Raw genomic sequence first — 21,851 nt, 5'->3', positions numbered from 1 at the left:
GTGGGGATAGATATGGGTCTGTTTGCATTATTCTACATGATGACATCCAGTTATGCAAGGACCATTTGTTATAGATGCTTTGCTTTTTCCTTTGTACCATCATTTGTTGAACTTGCTTTCTTTTTTCCATTGTGCAATTTTAGCATCTTTGTAAAAAATCAGGTGTCCACAGGTGTATGGATTAATATCAGGGTCTTTGATTTGTTACCGTTGGTCTGCCTGTCTGTTTTTATGCCAATATCAAGCTGTTTTCATTACTTTAGCTTTATAATAGAGCTTGATGTCAGGGATGGAGATGCCTCTGGAAGCTCCTTTATTGTACAGGATTGTTTTGGCTATACTTTTTTATTTTATTTTTCCATATGAAGTTGATTGTTGACCTTTCAAGGTCTGTGAAGAATTGTGTTGGGATTTTGATGGGAATTGCATTGAATCTATAAATTGATTTTGGTAGGTTTGCCATTTTTATTATGTTGATCCTACCTATCCAAGATCACGGGAGATCTTTCCATTTTCTGGTGTCTTCTTCAATTTCGTTCTTCAAAGACTTAAAGTTCTTGTCATACAGGTTTTTCACTTTTTTTCATTAGTTCAGACATCATTTTATTTCATCTATCAATTGTATTTTAAGTTTTGGAATCGTATTTTGCTTTTATTTCCTTCAAATTCTCAGAAAAAAGTTAAGGTTTTTTTTTTATTTGAAGAATAGAGATTGCCATACTTTACAAATGTCATCAATATATTATTAAAATTCTATAACTTTAATTCTTACAACCTCTCAGGATTACTTGACTGTACTATCTTCATTTACTGAAGATGAACCGAGGCATAGAAAAGGTTGAGACTTAGCTGGAACCAGGAATCCTGGCTGCAGAGCCATTAGGACTGAACACAGCCATGCCTCCACATGCTGCTGTTTATTCTGGTACATTCATAGTCTTCATCCCCATTCCCTTCTTACCACATGGATAACCAAATCTCCTTACTGATTAACTGTGGTATGTTCTCGTCTGTCTGTTTCCAAGAACGTACCTGAGCCGCCATGGTTGTAGCTAGCAGGAAGGTGAGCATTGTTTCTGGAGTTGGTAAAACAGAGAGAGCATTGCCATGGAGCCAGACAAGGTCCATCTGCAGAAGAACTTCCCAGATCCTGAAAAGGAACCAAACATGTGTGCACACTCAAAAACTTTGAGTTTTAAAACTAATTACCCTTGATTGATTAAGATTTTCTATTCGGACCCTCCTTCTTCATGTTTTCTGTGTCAGTTAGAATGGAGTTGACGGGGTGTGTTTGTGATCTAAGCGTCAGGTGATTTGGAAGCATCTTTTATTTGACTCTGGAAAGCATCTGTGCAGCTTGCAATCTCACTCTACTGTAAGGTATTGTAGTCATCCTTTGACAAGAATCATTTCCGGGAGAGTTTAAGAAAAACAGTGAGTCAAGCTGGAGGATTGTATAGGAGCCATTGAATGAAGAGGAATTTGCCACATGGCATTTCGAGAACATGTTTTATTTTTATTTTTTATTTTATTTTTTGCGATTTGAAATGAATAGCACCCAAGTTGATAAAGGAAACACAGTTCTAAAAAAAACTTGATCAATGGTGTCTAAGTCAAAGAAAACATTGGAACAGTCTTTGCATAGCAAACTACAAGAGACTATGGTTGTTGAATTTGCACAGGAAACAAAGTTTAAATGTGTAAAGAACTGAAATTCCAGTTGAACATGGCAGATGAAGGCACGAGGTTCTTCCTTCCTTCCTTCCTTCCTTCCTTTCTTTTTTCTTTCTTTCTTTCTTTCTTTCTTTCCACTTTCTATAAAAAATATAGACATTGGGGAGATGGCTCAATGACCAAAGTGCTTGCTGACCCAGCCCTATAACCCATGTAAAAATCCATGTGATGATATACAATACCAGTCCTGGGGCTCACTGGCCAAACAATGTAGTAAAAATGATGAGCTTCCGGTTCAGTGATCAAAATTAAAATGGAAAGACATCCCAATGTCAAACTCTGGCTTCAGTATGCACTCACAAAAGTGAACACACCTCTACAAATGTCTATACTATGTGTTCATGCATGCACACAAACATACTTCCATAAGACACACCTACATCACACACATCTTTTTATTACACATGTAAACCCTTCCTACACCACAAACACCCTTATACCACACACCCCTATACTACACACACATATACACACATCTCTACATCACACACACTCTTACACTGTACAAACACCTATACCACACACAACCTACATCATACATACTCATATTCCCCCAATATTCCTATATCACAGATACTACAGATACACACATGTACATACATAACCCTACAACACACATCCCTGATATAGGTATGAATAATTTGCATTAGTATAGATTTTGCTTTATTGATAGAGATTTAAGGTCAATTTTGTTATATATTTATAAGTGTTTCTGATTTTGATTAAGGTATTGTGATTGTGTAGTTCATTTAAATATGTACTGTATAATTAAGAAATATAGGTTGTTAATGGATAATCATCGATAATAGTAAAGCTTGTAGTCATGTTAGTTAATATTTTCTAGATGTGCGTAGATATATTTTAGATAGACATTCTTCATGTCTTTCAAAGATTACAGAATAGGACATTTAATGTTTTAATAACTGAGGACATTTCATGACAATGAGACACTCTGCTCCTGGCAGCACCAATCTACTTCAAGAGGAAGATGGGCATCGAAGAGGCACCTTATGGAGTTTGATAGCCATTTGGGCAAGAAACTGCTCTTGCCTGGACTATTGCATAAACTGGACACAGAGAACCCACAGAGAGAGAAGAGGAAAGTGGCTGCTTTTTTAAAGGGAGAGAGACCACGCCCCAATGGGCTGGTATCTCAGCAGCTATAGGTTGGAGGAGCGGGAGGACCTCCCACAACACATCCCTATTACCATAAACACAACATACATGCAATGACAAGGAAACACATTCACACATCTATGCACACACACACACACACACACACACACACACTCCTCCCCTCACACCTTCCATCACACCATCCCAGGCCTGTTTGTACTAGTTCCTTTTAACTTGTTCTACTGTTAAGAAAAAAAATTAAGACATATTAACACGTAAAAGACAGAAAACAATGACTAAACACATAGTTTTTTTTTTAATTTATTTATTTATTAAGGATTTATGCCTCGTCCCCACAACCGCTTCCCATTTCCCTCCCCCTCCCCCGATCAAGTCCCCCTCCCTCATCTGCTCGAAGAGCAATCAGGGTTCCCTGACCTGTGGGAAGCCCAAGGACTGCCCACCTCTATCCAGGTCTCGTAAGGTGAGCATTCAAACTGCCTAGGCTCCCACAAAGCCAGTACGTGCAGTAGGATCAAAAACCCACTGCAATTGTTCTTGAATTCTCAGTATTCCTCATTGTCCGCTATGTTCAGCTAGTCCGGATTTATCCCATGCTTTTTCAGACCTAGGCCAGCTGGCCTTGGTGAGATCCCAATAGAACATCCCCATTGTCTTAGTGTGTGGGTGCACCCCTCGTGGTCCTGAGTTCCTTGCTCGTGCTCCGTCTCCTTCTGCTCCTGATTTGGACCTTGAGATTTCTGTCCGGTGCTCCCGTGTGGGTCTCTGTCTCTGTCTCCTTTCATCGCCTGATGAAGGTTAATATTCCTGAGGATGCCTATGTAAACACATAGTTTTAAGAGACACAGCAAGTTTTAAGAGACACAGCAAGTGTCAGCAGTCAAGAAGAGCCAGCTCCTAGACTGCTCAGGAGTTGGTGCACTAAGATTTTCTATCTGAGGGGCTTGGAGAAAGCAAGACCCTCACTCCTATTCTGATGGTTTCTCTTTATTTACTCATGTTGAATTCCAGTTCTTCTTTTTCTTCACAGCTTTTAATACCCACAAAATCTTTCAGGCATTACATTTGAAAGTCACATTCCATTTCTTAAGTAAATGATAAAAACAGAGTCATCTTGACAACGCACATGAAATAAATCTAAATAACTTGTCACAGAGCAAGGAAGGAACATTTTTTCCTTAGTCAACTCCCTAATTGGTGGGCTGTAACTTGCAGCTACAAAGAAAGAACCAGTCATTTTATTATCTTATCTAGAGAGGTAGTCCCGATAAACGATTTCAAAAGAGCTTTAAAATTAAACTTCTGAACAGTCTAAGAAAAATAAGGAAATTGTGTACTATCTTCTATGCTTCTGAGTGTAAAAACATTTTAAACTAACATTTTGTGGTTATTGGTCATAATATTGGTCTCACTTGGACTGAGAGTACCCTATTTGGTGTGTCATAAATTCTTTAGCTTGAGCTCAGGGTCCTGAAAATTGCTTAGTATCAATTTCTTCAGCATTTCCCAAGTCAGCGCTTTAAATCTCAAAATATAATTTCTGCCCTGTGTGTAACTGTTGACTATGAAAACAAACAAACAAAATCTTGTAACTCTGTCTTGGGGTTATGAAGCCAGATTAATTGTCACTCTGGTCAGTTAGAAAATATTTCCCTGTAGTGTATCTGAACAAAACTAATTTTGTCTCTAGACTGTGGATAATTGCTCCCTGTCACCAATGAACTTTCATAAAAATATAAAAAACAGTTTATTGATTGAACTTTGAGTGTTCAGATTACATACCTGTATCATAAAACTGAGGTTAGGAATTTGTGCAGAGAGTTAATCACTGTCTGTCCTAGGTTATCATCCAGACCTTTCAAAAGAACCTGGTATAGCAATTAGGTTGCTTAGCCAGGCACCTGGTCTAATCTAAAGCTACCTTGAAGCTTTATATCAGCTAATAGTGTACAGCTCTCTTAGCAGATGGGGAAATTCAACTTTTTTCCAATGTCAGACTGAGCTGTGATCTACAATGGGTTCTAGGGGGAGCTTATAATCCCTGACTTGTATACCATTTTATTCTATTTATTTTTATGTATCAAAACTCTGTATAAACTAATATTATTGATATCAATTAGAGAATACAGCTTAAGGGGGAGGCCCCTTCTAGACAATCCAGAAATAAAAATGCCCAGTAGATCAGGATGTAATATGAGATAAACACACTATCATAAGGCAGGGGGGATTCCACATAGCAACCAGGGAAAATCACAGAAGCACAAGTGAAGTTACAGACAGAAGCAAACAATACTGGAGTCTTTAGCCTTAATGAGGTTTCCTATCAGAAAGTTTCCTCCTAGTGGGCGGACACCTTGAATATCAATTGCCATCTGCTGTTCTTATGTCATGGCTTCCAGCATGCCAGGCAATAATTCAAGACAACAGGGTCAATATACTAATTCCAAGGGATAGAACAGAACAGAGACTCATGCACACAGAAAAAGAGCTGGAACTTCTAAGAGCTCCCTCCTGCAGAGCTAGAAAATGTACCAGAAAATGAAAATAACCTTGACTAGCTTTTTAGTAGACTGGATTCAACTGGAAAGAGATTGTAATTGTAGGGTATACCAATAAAAAATATTCAAAACTAAGAAGCAATAGGTAAAGACTAAACAGCAGGATGGAGTCATGACAGATTGAGTGGCACAAAGAGACCCACACGCTGGCCCTGGCGGTCTGCCTGGTCTCTGAGGAGGAAACACGACCTCCTGGTGCCTTAAGGTGCCTGACAAGATGGGTACAACAATGGTGAGCAAATATATAGTGTGGTATAGGAGAGAGAGAGGGAGAGACAGAATGGTCCATGTCCTTTGAACAGAGGCAGATCTGGAGAGGTGAAAGTGGAGAGGTATGGGCTGAGATCGGTGCCTTCATTGCCAGCCAGGGTCATGGTGATGTCTGCTGTTGCTGTCATGGCTGATGCTGGGGCCCATGTCTGTGTTCATGGATTTGATGGAGCGGGAGCCTGGGTTGATGTTCCTGGCCCCTGATACCACTGGAGGCTGAGAGGATACAGAATTGGCCCCGCACTCTCACTGGCTGCAACACCAGGGAGAACTGGTCCTGCCCCTTACCATACACAGCACTCAGGAGAGAGGATTTACACCTCACCTTGGCAACACAGTAGAGCTGATTCTGTTTTCAGGGGCATGAGCTAGCTAGCCCCAAGGGTGTGAAAATGAGAGAGAAGGTCGTGCTTACCTAGTGGTGAGGGAAAGATGCCTCGCCTCGGCCCTCACCACCTGCAGCAGATGGGGAACCTGACCCAACCTCTCACCACCTGCAGCACTCTTGAGAACAGGCCTGCACTTCAGCTGGGCACCATAGTAGAGTTGACCCTGTAGAGAGGGGATCAGGTGAGCCAGCCCTGAGGGCACAAGAGGACATAGCTGGCATGACCTCCCTCGCCTGTGGTGTGGTGGTGGGAATGAGGGAAAGATGCCCTCCCCTTCGCCCTCATCACCTCCAGCTGGCGAGGGAGCTGACCCTCCTCTTGTCTAAGGTGTGAGAGTGGGATGAGTGGCCACACCCCCTCATCTGCCCTGTGGTGATGAGGACAATGGAAAGATGGCCTCCCTGCCTTGCCCCTATCACCTGTGATGGGCAAGGGGGCTGATTGTCCCCGTTACCAGCTGTAGCATTTGGGGAAGTGGTCACTGCACCTTGCCTGGGCAGCACAGTAGAGCTAACCCTATTGACGTGTTCAGAGGAACATGCGCATGGTAGATCTGCCTCACCTGCCTCATCTGTCATATGGTGGTGTGGGTGGGGGAGAGAAGTCGTCTCCTCCCTCCCCCCCAACACCTGTGGCAGGTGGAGAGCTGTCCAGTAGGTCACAAGAGTGAGAGATTTGTCTCTGTCCCTCACCAGCCACAGCACTTAGAAGAGTAGCCCCTCACCTGACCCTGTACAAGCAGTATGGATATATCCTGGTCCCAGCCCTTCAGTCTGTCCTAACCATACAACTGTCACCCACATCCCAAGAGTCTAGTTTGGTCCTATGCTGGTTCCTTCCCTGTCTGGCCAGAGTTGGTGCATTCCCACTAGCTCAGGTAAGTTATTTCAGTGGGTGTCCCTATAATGGCCTTAACCTCTTTGCTCATATTCCCACTCCTCCTGCTCTTGGACTGGACTTTGGGAGCTCAGCCCAGTGCTCTGCTGTGGGTCTCTGCCTCTCTTTCCATCAGTTACTGGATGAAGGTTCTATGGTGATATTTAAAATATTCATCAGTCTGACTATAGGGCAAGGCCAGTCTGGGCACCCTCTCCTCTATTGCTTAGGGTCTTAGCTGGGGTCATCCTTATGTATTTCTTGGAATTTCTCTAGTTCCAGCTTTCTTGCTAGCCCCATAATGGCTCCCTCAATCAAGATATCTCTTTTCTTGCTCTCTGTCTCTGTCCTTCCCCCAACTTGACTATCTAGTTCCCTCAAGTTCTCTTCTCCCTTCCCTTCCTCCCCTTCTTCCCTTTCTTTTCCCTCCACCCCATGGTTTGTAGTCTTATAAACTATATTAGGTCTGATTTCTCCTCAGAAATCAGGCAGGTAAGAATATGAATGAATGTTGAAAATGTAAGAGAACAGAACCAACGACAATCCGGAGCCCTGTGGAGTTGTCACTAAACCTAAGGCAGATGAATTAGTAAGGATGTGACTGAACACAACACCATCAATCAGTACATATAACTGATATCTACGGGTTTGTTTTATCCACCAACAGAAAAGAATATATTGTTTTCAAACTCACATGAGGCCTCCATCAAGACAGCGCATCTTGAGAGAGAAGCATGTCCACGAGCTACAGCGCAGAGCCATAAACATCTTCTCTTTGATGCAGTCAAACTAAGCCAAAGTTAATAAAAGTACCTGAAAGATTTCAGCATATCCAAACACTACATACTTAATTCCCAAATAGTACAAGGATCAAAGAAGTGTCAGGAGAAATTTCTAAACATTGTGATCCATCCAGAATGAATGAAATACAAACAAGAACAGATTTTGTTAAAATTAGTGAGATACAGCAAAGTCATTGAAGACTTATAATGGACAAAAGAATCTAGCCCTGCAATTAACAACCTAAATGGCCCCACTTTTAAACTGCTAAAAGAAATTTTACCCAAACTAAATAAAAACCAAGAAAAAAAAATCAAAACTGTAACAAAAATCAATAGAATTTATAAAGGAAAACCAATAAAAAATTCAACAATATCTTCTGCAGCTGGTTTTGTGAGAATATCAGTAGTGTTGATTATACGTCAAGGTAATTAAGAGTAGAAAGAAACAATAGACTTGAAAGAGGTAACATGATCATACAGCCATAAAAAGATACAGAAGAGAGTAAATAATGTTATAGCTAACTCTATACCCATCAATTTATCAATGGGCCAATTCCACAAAAGCAGTCTATCAAAGCTTCCAGAAGAACATGAAGAAGCACAGGATCCCGATCAATTGAAGATACTGAGTCAGTATTTAGTCACCTTCCAAACGAGAACTGTCAAACTCAGCTGCCTGTACTGTTGAATTATACATACCCGTTGAGAAAAAAGCCAGACAACGTACAGTTTTGTTCAGCAGATAGAAGCAGAGAAGACACTATCTCAGCACATTCTGGGCTATCTGTTTCTGTTAAATTTTGTTTGTGTAGGTGTTTTGCCTGCAGGTATGTCTGTGCACCACATGTGTGCCTGGTACTTGTGGAATACAGAAAAGGGTGTCAGATCTCCTAAGACTGGAATTACAGACAGCTGTAAGTTACCATGTAGGTTCTGGGACTTGGAAGAACAGACAATGCTCTTACCCTTAGAGCTGTCTCTCCAACCCTCAGCATATCCTGTTAGGTCAGAGCTACTCTAAAACCAAACCAGGAAACATGGTACAAGTGTAAAACTGTACAACTTAAAAAATAAGGTACGATAAGTAATCTCTCATGAGCATAGATTCTTGAATCCTCAATCAGATACTAACAAATTGAAACTCACAACATATAAAAATATTTATATGCTATGAACTGTTGCCATTTATGCAAGGTTAGGTTGGTTAATAATTCAAAAACCAATTTATATAATCAACCGCATCCCCAAGAAGAAAAAAAAGAAAAACCACAGAATCATATCTAAGATGGAACAAAAGCACTGGAGAAATTCCAATATCCAATTAAAGATTTAAAAAAACTTTCAGCAGCCTAGACATAGATGGGAATTTTCTCAGCTAAAACCTCAGTGAAGTCACAGAAATGCGCCTGATGATCATAGTTGAGCCACAGTCCAGGGGAAGTCCATTGCCCCATTTCTCAAAGAAGACGTGAGGGCTGTCAGGAGCTGCAACTGCCATTTCTGCCTGTCACAGGAAGCTTTTTTTTTTTTTTTTTTTTTTTTTTTTTACTAAATACCTCAAATGTTTTTCAGCAGATCTCTCTCTCTCAGAAATTTGATGGCTATCATTGAATTTGTTAAGTATACCTGATTTTTTTTAACAAGCTTTACTTGTTTTAAGCTCAATCTTGACAACATGTTGGAAGACTAAGGGTTGTCCCTGTAAATGAATTACATTTGTACTCAGCATAAGTTATGTTCTGAGCCCCTTAAAAGACTAATCATTTATGCGGTAACTGACCGTAACTTGCATGGCTTAATTATCTTTAACAGTTTACAAGTTCTTGGCTTTTATAAGATTAGGATTTTCAGTTTTATTCCTGTTAAGTTTGAGCCTGAAAAATTACAATTGGAGATTTAATCGAAGATCCTTTAGCATCAAGATAAAACTTTAAACCATAAGTATAGTTCACAGAGACTGGGAACCTTGCACTGGTCCTTTCTCTCTCTCTCTCTCTCTCTCTCTCTCTCTCTCTCTCTCTCTCTTCTATTTATTTATTATGTATATAGTGTTCTGTCTACATGTATGCCTGCTGGTCAGGAGAGGGTGCCAAATCTTATTACAGATGGTTTTGAGTGACCGTGTGATTGCTGGGAATTGAGCTCAGGTCCTCTGGAAGAGCAGCCAGTGCTCTTAACCACTGAGCCATCTCTCCAGCCCCCTGGTCCTTCCTTAGTATACCTTTGTAGAATGTCATAATTTCTTGTATGAGTCAGTTAATCCAAATAGCTAAAGCTTTAAAAACTTAACAAAGACAAAGAGGCTGACATACATCTTCAGGTTAGTTTTTGCTAGCCTGAATGGACCTTAGGAATTAATAAACCTTATTCATCAAACATGTTCCTTATCTAAAAAAAAAAAGTTTTTAGAAGCCTGGTGTCGAACACAACTAGCAACGACATAAGTAGTTAGACATACATCTTTAAATCGGTTTCTATTAACCTGAGTAGACCTTGTAATCTTAGGAATTCATAACTCCCAATCATCAAACATGGTTTAAATCCTCTTCCAGGAGCCTCGTTCCTGCTCTTGTTCTCATCCGTTATATTTTACCCTCAAAAAAAAAAAACAATCTCCATGCAAAAATCCATCCTGACCCTAAACATCTCGGAGGCCTGGTGTTGTATTTTTAATCTCAGCTAGTACAGTGACAAGCAGGGGCTCAGTAGCACACGGAGTTTTGTGGGTGTTGCCTTAGTTGGTTTGTATTACATGGTCACCTTAACCAAGATCCCATGCCTGCCAGTCTCTTGGTGGCTATTTATTCCAAAGTGAGCCATCAGGCACACACTTTTTTTTTTGCCTTTTATAAACATCTATTTTTCTAAACAAGTGTCGAATCCAAGTTCCATAGAAGTGTGTTTTAGCAAGTTGAGATTACCGATGTATAGATTTTTTCCCTATGAGCCCTTTCTGTTACAAGTTTTAAGCTAACTTTTTATTACAGATCTTAAAAAAATACACCAACCAAACTTAAAAATCTTGAGATACGGGAAATTTGCACAATGGTCTTATAAATCTTGAGATGAAGTTTGTACTTCAGCGAAAGTCTCAGAGATAGAAGAGAAGGGAGTGTTCAGAAAGTTCAGTAAAACCAAGAACGGGGTGAGGTGAGCAGCGGTAACCCTTAGTGGGCGTAGTTTACTCTAGTGTTCTAAAGCACATGGCGTCTTTCCCTTTTCGGGACTGTTTCTCTTTGCTTTCCTTCTCTGTCATAGAGTCAGGTGGGCAGCCGGATCCCAGAAACAGAGACTTTGGAGGAAGCTTTTAAAAGAGCGTTCTTGGGGCTGGAGAGACGCTGTAACTCAACTCGAGAGCCCCTCTTTTAGTAGAACAGTGTACAAAACCATTTTTAGTATTATCTATACACCAAAGAGATTTGAATCTTTAAGAATGAATCCCATGGTCAGAGGGAGGGGGCCAGAGCAGCTTAGAGCAAAGAAGCCCAGAGGATAAGATTTTTGGGACAAGCAGAGAAAGCTTAGAGAAAAGGGGACTTTTGGATCACTTGTTTGTGTGGTGGCAGAAGTTGTCACAAGCTGAGTATTTGGCCAATTTCTGGCCATGGAGAATGATTGTCTAGTCTGTACGGAGACCAAACTATTTGTAGTAGGACAGTAGGGCTTTAATGGGGTCCCCGAGCCTAAGGAGGAAAGAGACTAGAGGAGGCAGGTGAGGGGTCTGTGTAAACGGAAAAGCCGCGGGTGGCGATGGGTGCTGAGAGACAGGGCAAGCAGGACAGAAGACATCTTTCAGAAGTGAGTGAAGAGGAGGTGGGAGAGGCTGAGGGAAAAAGTGTTGGGAATAGGAATTCTGTCCAAGGGAGGTTCCATTATCTTAGCGACACAGGAGGGCTTGGAGAAGCTGCCTGAGTACCTGCTGGACTTCTGTAGAGTAGGCTTCAGAGCTGAGAGAATCAGAAGGATCCAGAGAGAGGGACACAGAGCAGGCAGCTCCTGGAGGAGAGGAAGAGAGGAGAGACGGCTGGTCAGCCATGGCTGGAGAGCCAGCTCCAAGAGGAGCTGAGACACCAGGTGGGGAGGCGGCCAGGAGTAGAGGAGGGGAGGAAGTGTCCAGGTGACAAGAGTTTTAATTTCGGATGTCCCCAGATGGACCTAAAGATTTGTCAGAGAGATGCCCGGATCAGTGGAGGAGTGTCCTTCCTCCTCATGATGGTCCACACCCAAAAGGGCACAGGGAGGCTTCTGGAAAAACCAGTCCACCACTAACAGTCCTTCTGTCTGTCCACCACTAACAGTCCTTCTGTCTGTCCACCACTAACAGTTCTTCTGTCTGTCCACCACTAACAGTCCTTCTGTCTGTCCACCACTAACAGTCCTTCTGTCTGTCCACCACTAACAGTCCTTCTGTCTGTCCACCACTAACAGTCCTTCTTTCTGTCCACTAACAGTCCTTCTGTCTGCCCATGACCAGTCCTTCTGTCTGTCCACCACTAACAGTCCTTCTGTCTGTCCACTACTAACAGTCCTCTGTCTGTCCACCACTAACAGTCCTTCTGTCTGTCCATGACCAGTCCTTCTGTCTGTCCACTACTAACAGTCCTTCTGTCTGTCCACAACTAACAGTCCTTCTGTCTGTCCACTACCAACAGTCCTTCTGTCTGTCCACTAACAGTCCTTCTGTCTGTCCACCACTAACAGTCCTTCTGTCTGTCCACCACTAACAGTCCTTCTGTCTGTCCACCACTAACAGTCCTTCTGTCTGTCCACTAACAGTCCTTCTGTCTGTCCACCACTAACAGTCCTTCTGTCTGTCCACCACTAACAGTCCTTTTGTCTGTCCACTAACAGTCCTTCTGTCTGTCCACCACTAACAGTCCTTCTGTCTGTCCACTAACAGTCCTTCTGTCTGTCCACTAACAGTCCTTCTGTCTCTCCACCACTAACAGTCCTTCTGTCTGTCCACTAACAGTCCTTCTGTCTGTCCACTAACAGTCCTTCTGTCTACCTGGCCAAAGTCCTGTTTAGGACGCGTCACCAGCACTGCCACTTTGGGGGAAGGAAAGCTTTGGACCTGACAGTATTTACACATTTTGCGCTATCTTTACAACGTTGTAAATTGTGTATTTATTTTAAGTTTAGAAATAAGGATATTGGGCTGGAGAGATGGTTCAGTGGTCAAGAGCATTGCCTGCTCTTCCAAAGGTCCTGAGTTCAATTCCCAGAAACCACATGGTGGCTCACAACCATCTGTAATGAGGCCTCGTGCCCTCTTCTGGCCTTCAGGCAAACACGCAGACAGAATATTGTATACATAATAAATAAATATTAAAAAAAAGAAAGAAGGATATTCCAACACCCAAGTTTGCTGCAGAACGTTAATAATTACTGATTTTTAAAAACGCTGTAGACTTGATCACGGATATTGAGCTACATTTACACCTTGGGAATCTTCCCTCAGTTGTAATGGTCACCTTTTCATGAGTAAATATTATTCAAAAGGTGGAATAAAGACACCAACTCAGTGCTGAGAAGAGATGTCTTTAACACATACTAATATACTGTTAACATAAAAAGGGAGCCACAAGAATGTAAGTTGCAGGAACGCAGTTTTGAAGCAGATGAAAGGCAGGTTTGTGGTAAAGAGTAGAAACAATCCCCAGGCCTGCAGGGTTGGACTCTGCCTTAGACTCCAGGGATCTGTGTGGAGATTTGAGCAAGAGCTATCCTATTGGGAACGTGTCTCAGGGAATTGTCACATTGCCCATTCCGAAGTGCTTGAGAGAAGGCAGGCCTGTGTATCTTTGACCTGGAATAACTCTGTCCACCAGGCTGTCCTTGAACTCTCAGAGATCCGCCTGTCTCTGCCTCCCAGGCATTGGAATTAAAGGCTTACACTACTACACCTTGAACTCACAGAGATCTGTTTGTCTCTGCCTTCTAGGCACTGGGATTAAAGGCACGTGCTACCACACCTTGAAGTCACAGAGGTCAATCTCCCTCTGCCTCCCAAGTGTTGGGATTAAAGGTGTGTACTACCACACCCAACTACTCTCTTTCTTTCATTTTTTTTACTTTAAGAATTTCAACTTTTAGCCTGCATATATTTTTAACACACTGTAAATCATTTAAAAATTTTCTTTGTCTTTGAATCTCTCTTTACTCTATATCTCTCTTTTTCTGACCACATGAGTCTTTAGGTAAATTAACCAAGCAATCTCAGTAGGACTAAATCCGTGGCTTTGCCTGCTAGATGTAGCCCATTCCTTAGCTTTCCAGCCTCATGGTTGTACCCACGTTCAGTGCCACAAGTCTACAGTGTTTCAAGGTCCCTGCCAGCAAGCGAGCTTCAGCAGCCTGTGCTTGCAAACCGCACGAACCGCCTGCGTAAAAGAGTCAGAGTTTGCCCTGGCAGGACAGCCTAGAAAGCCGGCATTTTTAAACGGCGCAGCTTTTTTCCTGCTACGGCTGAAAACTGAAAAGCATGCATTCAGCTTTTCATCAACACCATTTAAATGTTTTGTGGCCGGACCTCTTAAGAGCTGCAGGGTTTTGCAGCTGAAGCTGAGTCAGGAAGCCTCTATTAGATAAGAGCGCTTGCTTGCCTCTAGCAAGCAGAGTAGAACCGAGAAATTGCAGCTACCAAGAAAACATGCTCTTCTCTTTCCCAAGCTTTCTCAGGCTTTCAGTGGATTCAGTTGTCCACACATTGGGTGCCATTCTGTAGTAATAGGAGCAGCGGGGCTGCGTCCCCAGCACCCAGGCCGCCCGGCTAGTTCGGTTAGTTCGGTCGGTCGACAGCTCTCCTCTAGGGGGCAGACACCTCTGAGAGACGCCATGCCCCGCTCCCAGGCAGACACGCGATGAAGCTCAGACCCAGGATGGACGTAGGATAGAATCTTCCCGGTAAGACCAGTGCTCACAGATTATTAGAGATGGGTTGATCGGGATATCAGAATTAGCCAGTAAGGACTAGACCTAAAGGGTCAAGCAGTGTTTAAATGAATACAATTTGTGTATTGTTATTTTGGGGCATAAGCTAGCCAGGCGGCCGGGGTGCTGGGGTCGCAGCCCCGCCGCTCCTATTACTACAGACCTGTTAGTGAGTTTGTTAAGTATTGTAGCAAGTAAAATTGGAAGAGGCAGTGCCTAACCATTACATTGCTTTTCTAACTCAGCACCATTTCTCAAAGGTTTGTATTACATGTAATTACCTGTGTATGTATGTAGAGCATGTACGTACCACAACACACATGTGATGGTCAGAGGATATCGTGTAGGAGTCAGTCCTTTCTACAGTGTGTGTCCCTGGTATTGAACTCAAATTGGTAGGATTGGTAGCAGGCACCTTTACCTGCTTGAGCCATCTTGCTGGTCATCAATATTTTTTATATTGGAGGAAAAATCAATTATGATTAATTTACTTATAGAATTCAATTAAAATATTATAACATAGAATCATACTTTGCAAAGGTAATGTTGTTTAATTTTTGTTTCAGTTTTTCAAGGATGTGTAGGTATATACTTGGCTGGGCTGGAGCTTAGTTATAGATCAGTTTCCTAGCTTGTGTAAAGTCCTAGGTCCGAGCTACCACCCCATACCCAAAAGAGGTAGCAGTGTTTCAAAAAGTCATAAGCATGTCCTTTTCACCTGAAAATAGACATACATGATCTTATATTAAAAGAACTTTAAAATGTAAATACTTATGTTGATGCCATTACATTTAATTTTTCATAAAAGCATGGTATCTACCCTGCTTCTGTGGACTTTATATCATCTTTACTCGAGAGTTAGGTGATACAATAGAAATGCCACTGGGGCAAAATGTCTCCGTTAAGACCACTCCCCTGTGTGAAGGGTAGTTCTCCCTAACTCCTTTATCCTGAATCAAATTCAAGAACGGGGTCAATGGCCACATGGTCATTGTGCTGCCTGGTTTTATTTCAGGAACCGTTGACCTTCAAGGTGGCCATCGATTTTTCTGGAGAGGAATGGGAATGCCTGAACTCTGAACAGCAGACTCTGTATAAGGACGTGATGCTGGAAAACTATCGGAACCTGGTCTTCTTGGGTGAGGCTCACTCTGCGGAGTTTAGAATTCAGCATTGCATTTAGTTTCCCTGCATTGCTGAGTATATCTTGGGAGCCTATGATTTCAGGAGAGAAATGGGGGGAGGTGAAGAAATTGAAATAGATAATATTCATATTTTAAAATCTTTATCCTTTCCATCTCTCTTCAGGTAATATATATCCCAAATTAAAATTAGTGGTAATTATAGCAGCCAAGTGGCATAAACTGTTACAATTTACATCTTAAAGTTCAATTATTCCCCTTTACCTGTGATTGGGTAGTAGACAAAAATGGAGCTAAGAATCTTTAAATTGTAAATGTGTTCCTGTATATCTGTAGGGAAATAACATTTGGAAAATGATGCTATAGAGTAATATTATATATCTTTTATGTATCTTTTTCATACTGAACCTAATTCTAGGCCAGATATGTTAGTAGTTATGAAGAATCAAATAAGTGTCATGTTCTGTTTTCTACTAACCAGGTCTTGCTGTGTCTAAGCCATACCTGGTTACCTGTCTGGAGAAAAGGAAAGAGCCCTGGAATATAAAGAGGCAAAAGACCATGCTCTTGTTCCCAGGTCAGTAGGAGTGACTGAAGCAGAGCCCAAAAATGCGGGATCCAGGATTTGAGGAAGCAGGCCTGAAAGATGTGTTATGAAGTCTGTTCCAGTGGCATTGGCTTTCCAAAGTGCAGCTCTGTTTGTCCTCCCATTGCCACTGAAGGACACTTCCTGCTGTGTTCACCATCCTTTATATCCTCCAACCCTAGTCCTGCAGTGATCTCCTCCACATTCACAGTGCTCCTCCAGCCTAGTCCTCCTGCAGTGATCTCCACATTCACAGTGCTCCTCCAGCCTAGTCCTCCTGCAGTGATCTCCTCCACATTCACAGTGCTCCTCCAACCCTAGTCCTGCAGTGATCTCCTCCACATTCACAGTGCTCCTCCAGCCTAGTCCTCCTGCAGTGATCTCCACATTCACAGTGCTCCTCCAACCCTAGTCCTGCAGTGATCTCCTCCACATTCACAGTGCTCCTCCAGCCTAGTCCTCCTGCAGTGATCTCCACATTCACAGTGCTCCTCCAGCCTAGTCCTCCTGCAGTGTTCTCCACATTCACAGTGCTCCTCCAGCCTAGTCCTCCTGCAGTGATCTCCTCCACATTCACAGTGCTCCTCCAGCCTAGTCTTCCTGCAGTGATCTCCTCCACATTCACAGTGCTCCTCCAGCCTAGTCCTCCTGTAGTGATCTCCTCCACATTCACAGTGCCCCTCCAGCCTAGTCCTCCTGCAGTGGTCTCCATATTCACAGTGGTGGCTGAAATCCTCCCCTTTCCTATGAGGAGCTGTATAATGTGACAGTTATTTCATAATGTTTGGTAGCCTCAGAAAATTTGTCGACTTTTTCAGGACCTCTTGGTCAATATAGTATATTATATTAGTATGCTGAAAAAGTTTTCTATTAACATTGTTTATATATTTGTTTTTTCAATTCTCTCAGAGCTGTTTATTAACATTTTAATGGACTTTCTGTGATTATTTTCTACCAAACACTGACCACTAATGATTTACAGGTATATAAAGACAAAACTGAGAACTCGTTTTCTATAAAGAAACTTTGAATTAAACCTTAGGATTTTATGGTACAATGGTTCTTTTTTCCTTCTTTTTTTTCTGTATTTTCTGTCTTTATAGTAGGTTCCTTTATATTCCTTAATATTAGCAACTTTACCTGTATTTTATTATTAAATGTCTATTATAAATACTGTATATTGCAGGACAGTGTAAGGTGAAATTAAAATAAGACTGAGTTATGTATGTGTCGATTACCAATAAAATTGTGTGGGTTTTTATTTGCCTGGCTAAATAGTGCCCCTATTGCTTATGGCGGGGATGTTTTCTGACTGGGTTGTGCTCCTTGGTCATTTCATCCTGGCTCAGTGAATATTCTTGACAGTTACCTTACTGTATCATCTGTCTTGGCAAATCTGCTTTCATGTCTAAGAGAGACAGTTTGTTTATGGTAGCTTTTGAGAAGTTTCAGTTTCATTTCTTTCTTAGCTTTTTACCATGATCAAAACCACATAAAATTAAATTTATTGTCTGAAAGATTTTCTTATTCTATTTTATACTGTTAAATCCAAATTGTTGCATAACACATCTCTATGAGCTTTTCATTTACAAAAGAAAAATTCAGTATTTATGAAGAAAAAGGAGTGTTTATTTTCTTCCAGAGTCATTGTGTTCAGAATGAGTAAAGCAATGAAGGCCATAGATTTTTCCATTCTGCTGTTTGCTGTTGTGCTAAATTTAGCATGATTTTAGATGTTAGATATGTAAATTGTATTCATCAGAGTCTAATGAGTGAAATAATTTTTTTGTCTTGATTTCTTTCAGGTGTGTTTCCTCATTATAACCCACACTTTTCACCAGAGCAGAACATAAAGTATTCATTCCAGGAACTGATCAATGGAAGCCATAGAAATGGTGATATTGACAATTTGTGCTCCAGAGAAGAAAGGGACCGTCTAGAGGGCCATGCAGTTCCGAAGACGTATTATAATGGGTATAACCCGTGTGTAATAACTGATGGTGGGAGAAGCTTTGCTCCCAGTAGGCAGCAAGAACCTGAAATGGCTCAAGAAAACCCTCAGGCTCTGCCTGTTACTTGTGAACAGCCGTGTGCTTCCGTCAGTAACCATCAGAGTCAGTGTTTGAACTGTACCTCTCCTTTCAAAGATGGTTTGGGACGTACAGAGAGGGGTCTAGCCCATTCTTCAGTTACTGACTTCAGCAGTTTCAAGTGTAGCTTTGGGTTAAGCTTTCATTCAAACCTTTTTGTAGATGGGGAACTTAAAAATGAAGAAAAAAATTCTAAATGTAATCAATTTGAGAACTCCATGATGAAAAATTCCTTAATATATAATCCACAAATAGGTCTTTCATGTGTCAAAACGCAGAATTTCCATAAATACGGCGGGTTCTTTACACATCCAGTATCACCTAATCAAAATTCAAGTACAGATATTTTAGAAATCCAGTATATATGTAAAGAAAATAGGAAGGCCTTTACTGAGGCGTCTGCCTTAAATAATCACCAGGGCGCGTTTATTGGAGAGGCGGTGTATCAGTGCAATGAAGATGGCAGTGACGTAAGCCATGAGGCAGATCCTGCGGATCAGCAGTCTGCTCGTTTCCCAAAGGACTTTTACAAATGCTACAGATGCGACACCGTCTTTCATCAATACTCAGAACTCATCATCCACCAGTATATCCATATTCAAGACCAGATTTCCAAGGGGATGGATTGCAACACAGCTTTCAGTAAAATTTCCAGCCTTCCTAGAAGTCATTCCGGAGAAAAACCCTACAAATGTAAGGAATGCGGCAAAGCCTTTACCTATTGTTCCAGCCTCAGACAGCACCATAGGATTCATTCTGGTGTCAAACATCACAAATGTAAAGAATGTGGCAAAGCTTTCTACCACAAGTCACTGCTTACGCAACACCAGAGCATCCATGCCGGGAAGAAGCCCTACTGCTGTCAATTTTGTGGCAAAGCATTTAATCAGAGATCAACTGTTACTCAGCACCAGAGGATTCATACTGGAGAGAGGCCCTACCATTGTAAAGACTGTGGCAAAGCGTTTCACCAAAGGTCAAGCCTGAGCCTACACCAGAGAGTTCACACTGGAGAGAAGCCCTACAAATGCAAAGAATGCGGCAAAGCCTTCAACCGTAATTCTCTCCTTACTCAGCACCAGAGGATTCATACTGGCGAGAAGCCCTACCGTTGCGAAGATTGTGGTAAAGCTTTTAATAAAAAAATCAAGCCTTACTCAACACCAGAGAATTCATACTGGAGAGAAACCCTATTCTTGTAAAGATTGTGGCAAAGCTTTTAATCAATGATCAAGCCTCAGCCTGCACCAGAGAGGTCACACTGGCGAGAAACCCAATAAATGTAACGAATGTGGCAAAGCCTTTAACCGTGTGTTTTTCCTCACTCAACACCAGAAAATCCATACTGGCGAGAAGGCTTACCACTGTAAGGACTTTGGCAAAGCTTTTAAACAGCGCTCGAGCCTCACCCAGCACCAGAGAGTTCATACCGGGGACAAGCCCTACCACTGTAAGCACTGTGGGAAGGCTTTTACTCAGAGGTCAAGCTTTACTCGGCACCAGAGAATCCACACCGGAGAGAAGCCCTATAAGTGCCAAGATTGTGACAAAGCCTTCAGCCTCAACCTCCTTCCGATCCAACACCAGAGAACTCACACAGGAGAGAAACCGTACCACTGCCAAGACTGTGGCAGAGCGTTTAATCAAAGATCGAGCCTAATGCAGCACCAGAGGGTTCATACTGGGGACAAGCCCTTCTGTTGTAAAGACTGTGGCAAGGCGTTCACCCAGAGGTCAAGCTTTAACCGGCACCAAAGAATCCACAGCGGAGAGAAGCCCTACAAGTGTAAAGCGTGCGAGAGCACCTTCAGCTGCAGCTCGCGCCTCGCTGAGCACCAGTGCGCTTCCTTAGGCCGCTGCTTCCAAGACACAAAGTTCCTCCAATATATGTGAGTTTACTGTTCTGTTACCGCCAGCTCACAGACTGTAGGATTCATTGTTAAACATGTGATGTGTTTTATATAAAAGATACTTCTTTCTATTGTTGCAATACCTTACTGGATTCCCAGAATATCACATTCTGGTTTAACTGAGTAATAGTTTTCTTTCTTGTCATTTTGTCAACTGGTTCTGTGTTAATTGCATTCTCAGATGTATTTCCCATAATGTAAATGTAAAACATATGCTGTTACACAGAGAAACCCTGTCTGGAAAAAAACAAAAAAAATACATTGTCCAATGTATACATAAAACTGTCCACCAGACTTCACACTAGAGTAGTTTTTGGCGGGCGCCATTCAGTCTTCCTGTGACTTACAGTCCCATCTCTAAACTGTGTAGCATGGAGCTTGGCTGTCTCCTCCAGTTGTGTTATCATCTCTTCTACAGCAGTTAAGATGATATTATCCAGTATATAGCTGGTGCATGCTGGATCCACACTTGTATAAAGTAGAATTACACTAGGGAAGGGCTGTTGTGTGACGGCATGCGTGTGAGGGTCAGCGGGTTGCACTCAGTCCTCTATCATTTTGATTTTGGGAATGGAACTCAGCTCAGCTCGTCAGGCTTGTCTGCAAACTCCTTTAACTGAGTCATCTCTTCCGTGGTGGGACTTTAGGGTCTAGGGTTTCTCTGGCTTGACTAGAACCGCCTCTATGGCGCGGATCCCTGCTGTCGTCCACCCTGCCATATGAGAAAGGCAGGCCACCTACAGTTTCAGCACAGGGCTTATCATCCCCCTGCGACTTGAAGACGTGACCATACTTAAAAATGAGGACTTTCAGAAAATGTAGGGGAAGATTTTTATGCTGAGATTTCAAAACCGACCCATAGAGCTAAAGGCCTTTTGGGGTAGTCTTTCGTGTTCTCCAGATCATGTCTAGTTAGGTGTCGCTGCTAGAAGGCTGTGTGTCAGCGTCCTGGTGATGAGTACGGAATCTGTAAGGGCACGGGAATAGTGGCAGCACACTGGATCTGATACATTATCAGGAGGGAGAAGAGCTGAGAGGAGTGAAACTTAGACGCCACCTAGCCCAGAGCTGTTAACAACTTACTCAATTATAGACTGCGAGTGTTGTTTGCCTCGGCCGACGGAGGACCAGTCCTGTCCCACTGTGGAAGGTTTCTACTGGGGCTGTTTCATTCTCTGTGTTGGCCCAGAGTCCAGGGTCACTGCGAACTGTCTCACTGCACCTAGGACCTGCCAGATTTTTAGGGCTTCGGGTTGCACATTGGTTCAGGCTAACAATAGGTCAGAAAGGAGTGAATGATTCAGAATTCCTTCACAGAAGCATTTTTGGTTCTATGGAGGAATCATTCCAGTGTTCTGGTACTCAAAGGAGGAAACCTGTGTCCACCTGCAGGCAAAATATACTCAACAAATAAATTTCTTTCCATAGGTCTTCTTTCCAAGAC

At 42.2% G+C, this 21,851-nt stretch overlaps 1 protein-coding gene across 1 annotated transcript; it reads left to right on the top strand.

Moving 5' to 3' along the window:
• The first annotated feature begins 1,042 nt into the window (after nucleotides 1-1,042).
• Nucleotides 1,043-20,390, top strand: LOC121452767 (zinc finger protein 2 homolog). The gene is given in 5 exon segments (XM_041659022.1): nucleotides 1,043-1,063; nucleotides 15,695-15,818; nucleotides 16,303-16,398; nucleotides 18,213-19,636; nucleotides 19,638-20,390. Coding segments are annotated over 5 exon segments (2,418 nt in total).
• Nucleotides 20,391-21,851: the final 1,461 nt, after the last annotated feature.

The sequence above is a fragment of the Microtus oregoni genome, unplaced genomic scaffold (assembly GCF_018167655.1).
Source record: "Microtus oregoni isolate MIOR12 unplaced genomic scaffold, Mior012 000010F_ref0000083, whole genome shotgun sequence".
Taxonomy (NCBI): Eukaryota; Metazoa; Chordata; class Mammalia; order Rodentia; family Cricetidae; genus Microtus; species Microtus oregoni.
This window is presented reverse-complemented; position numbering and strand designations above follow the sequence as displayed.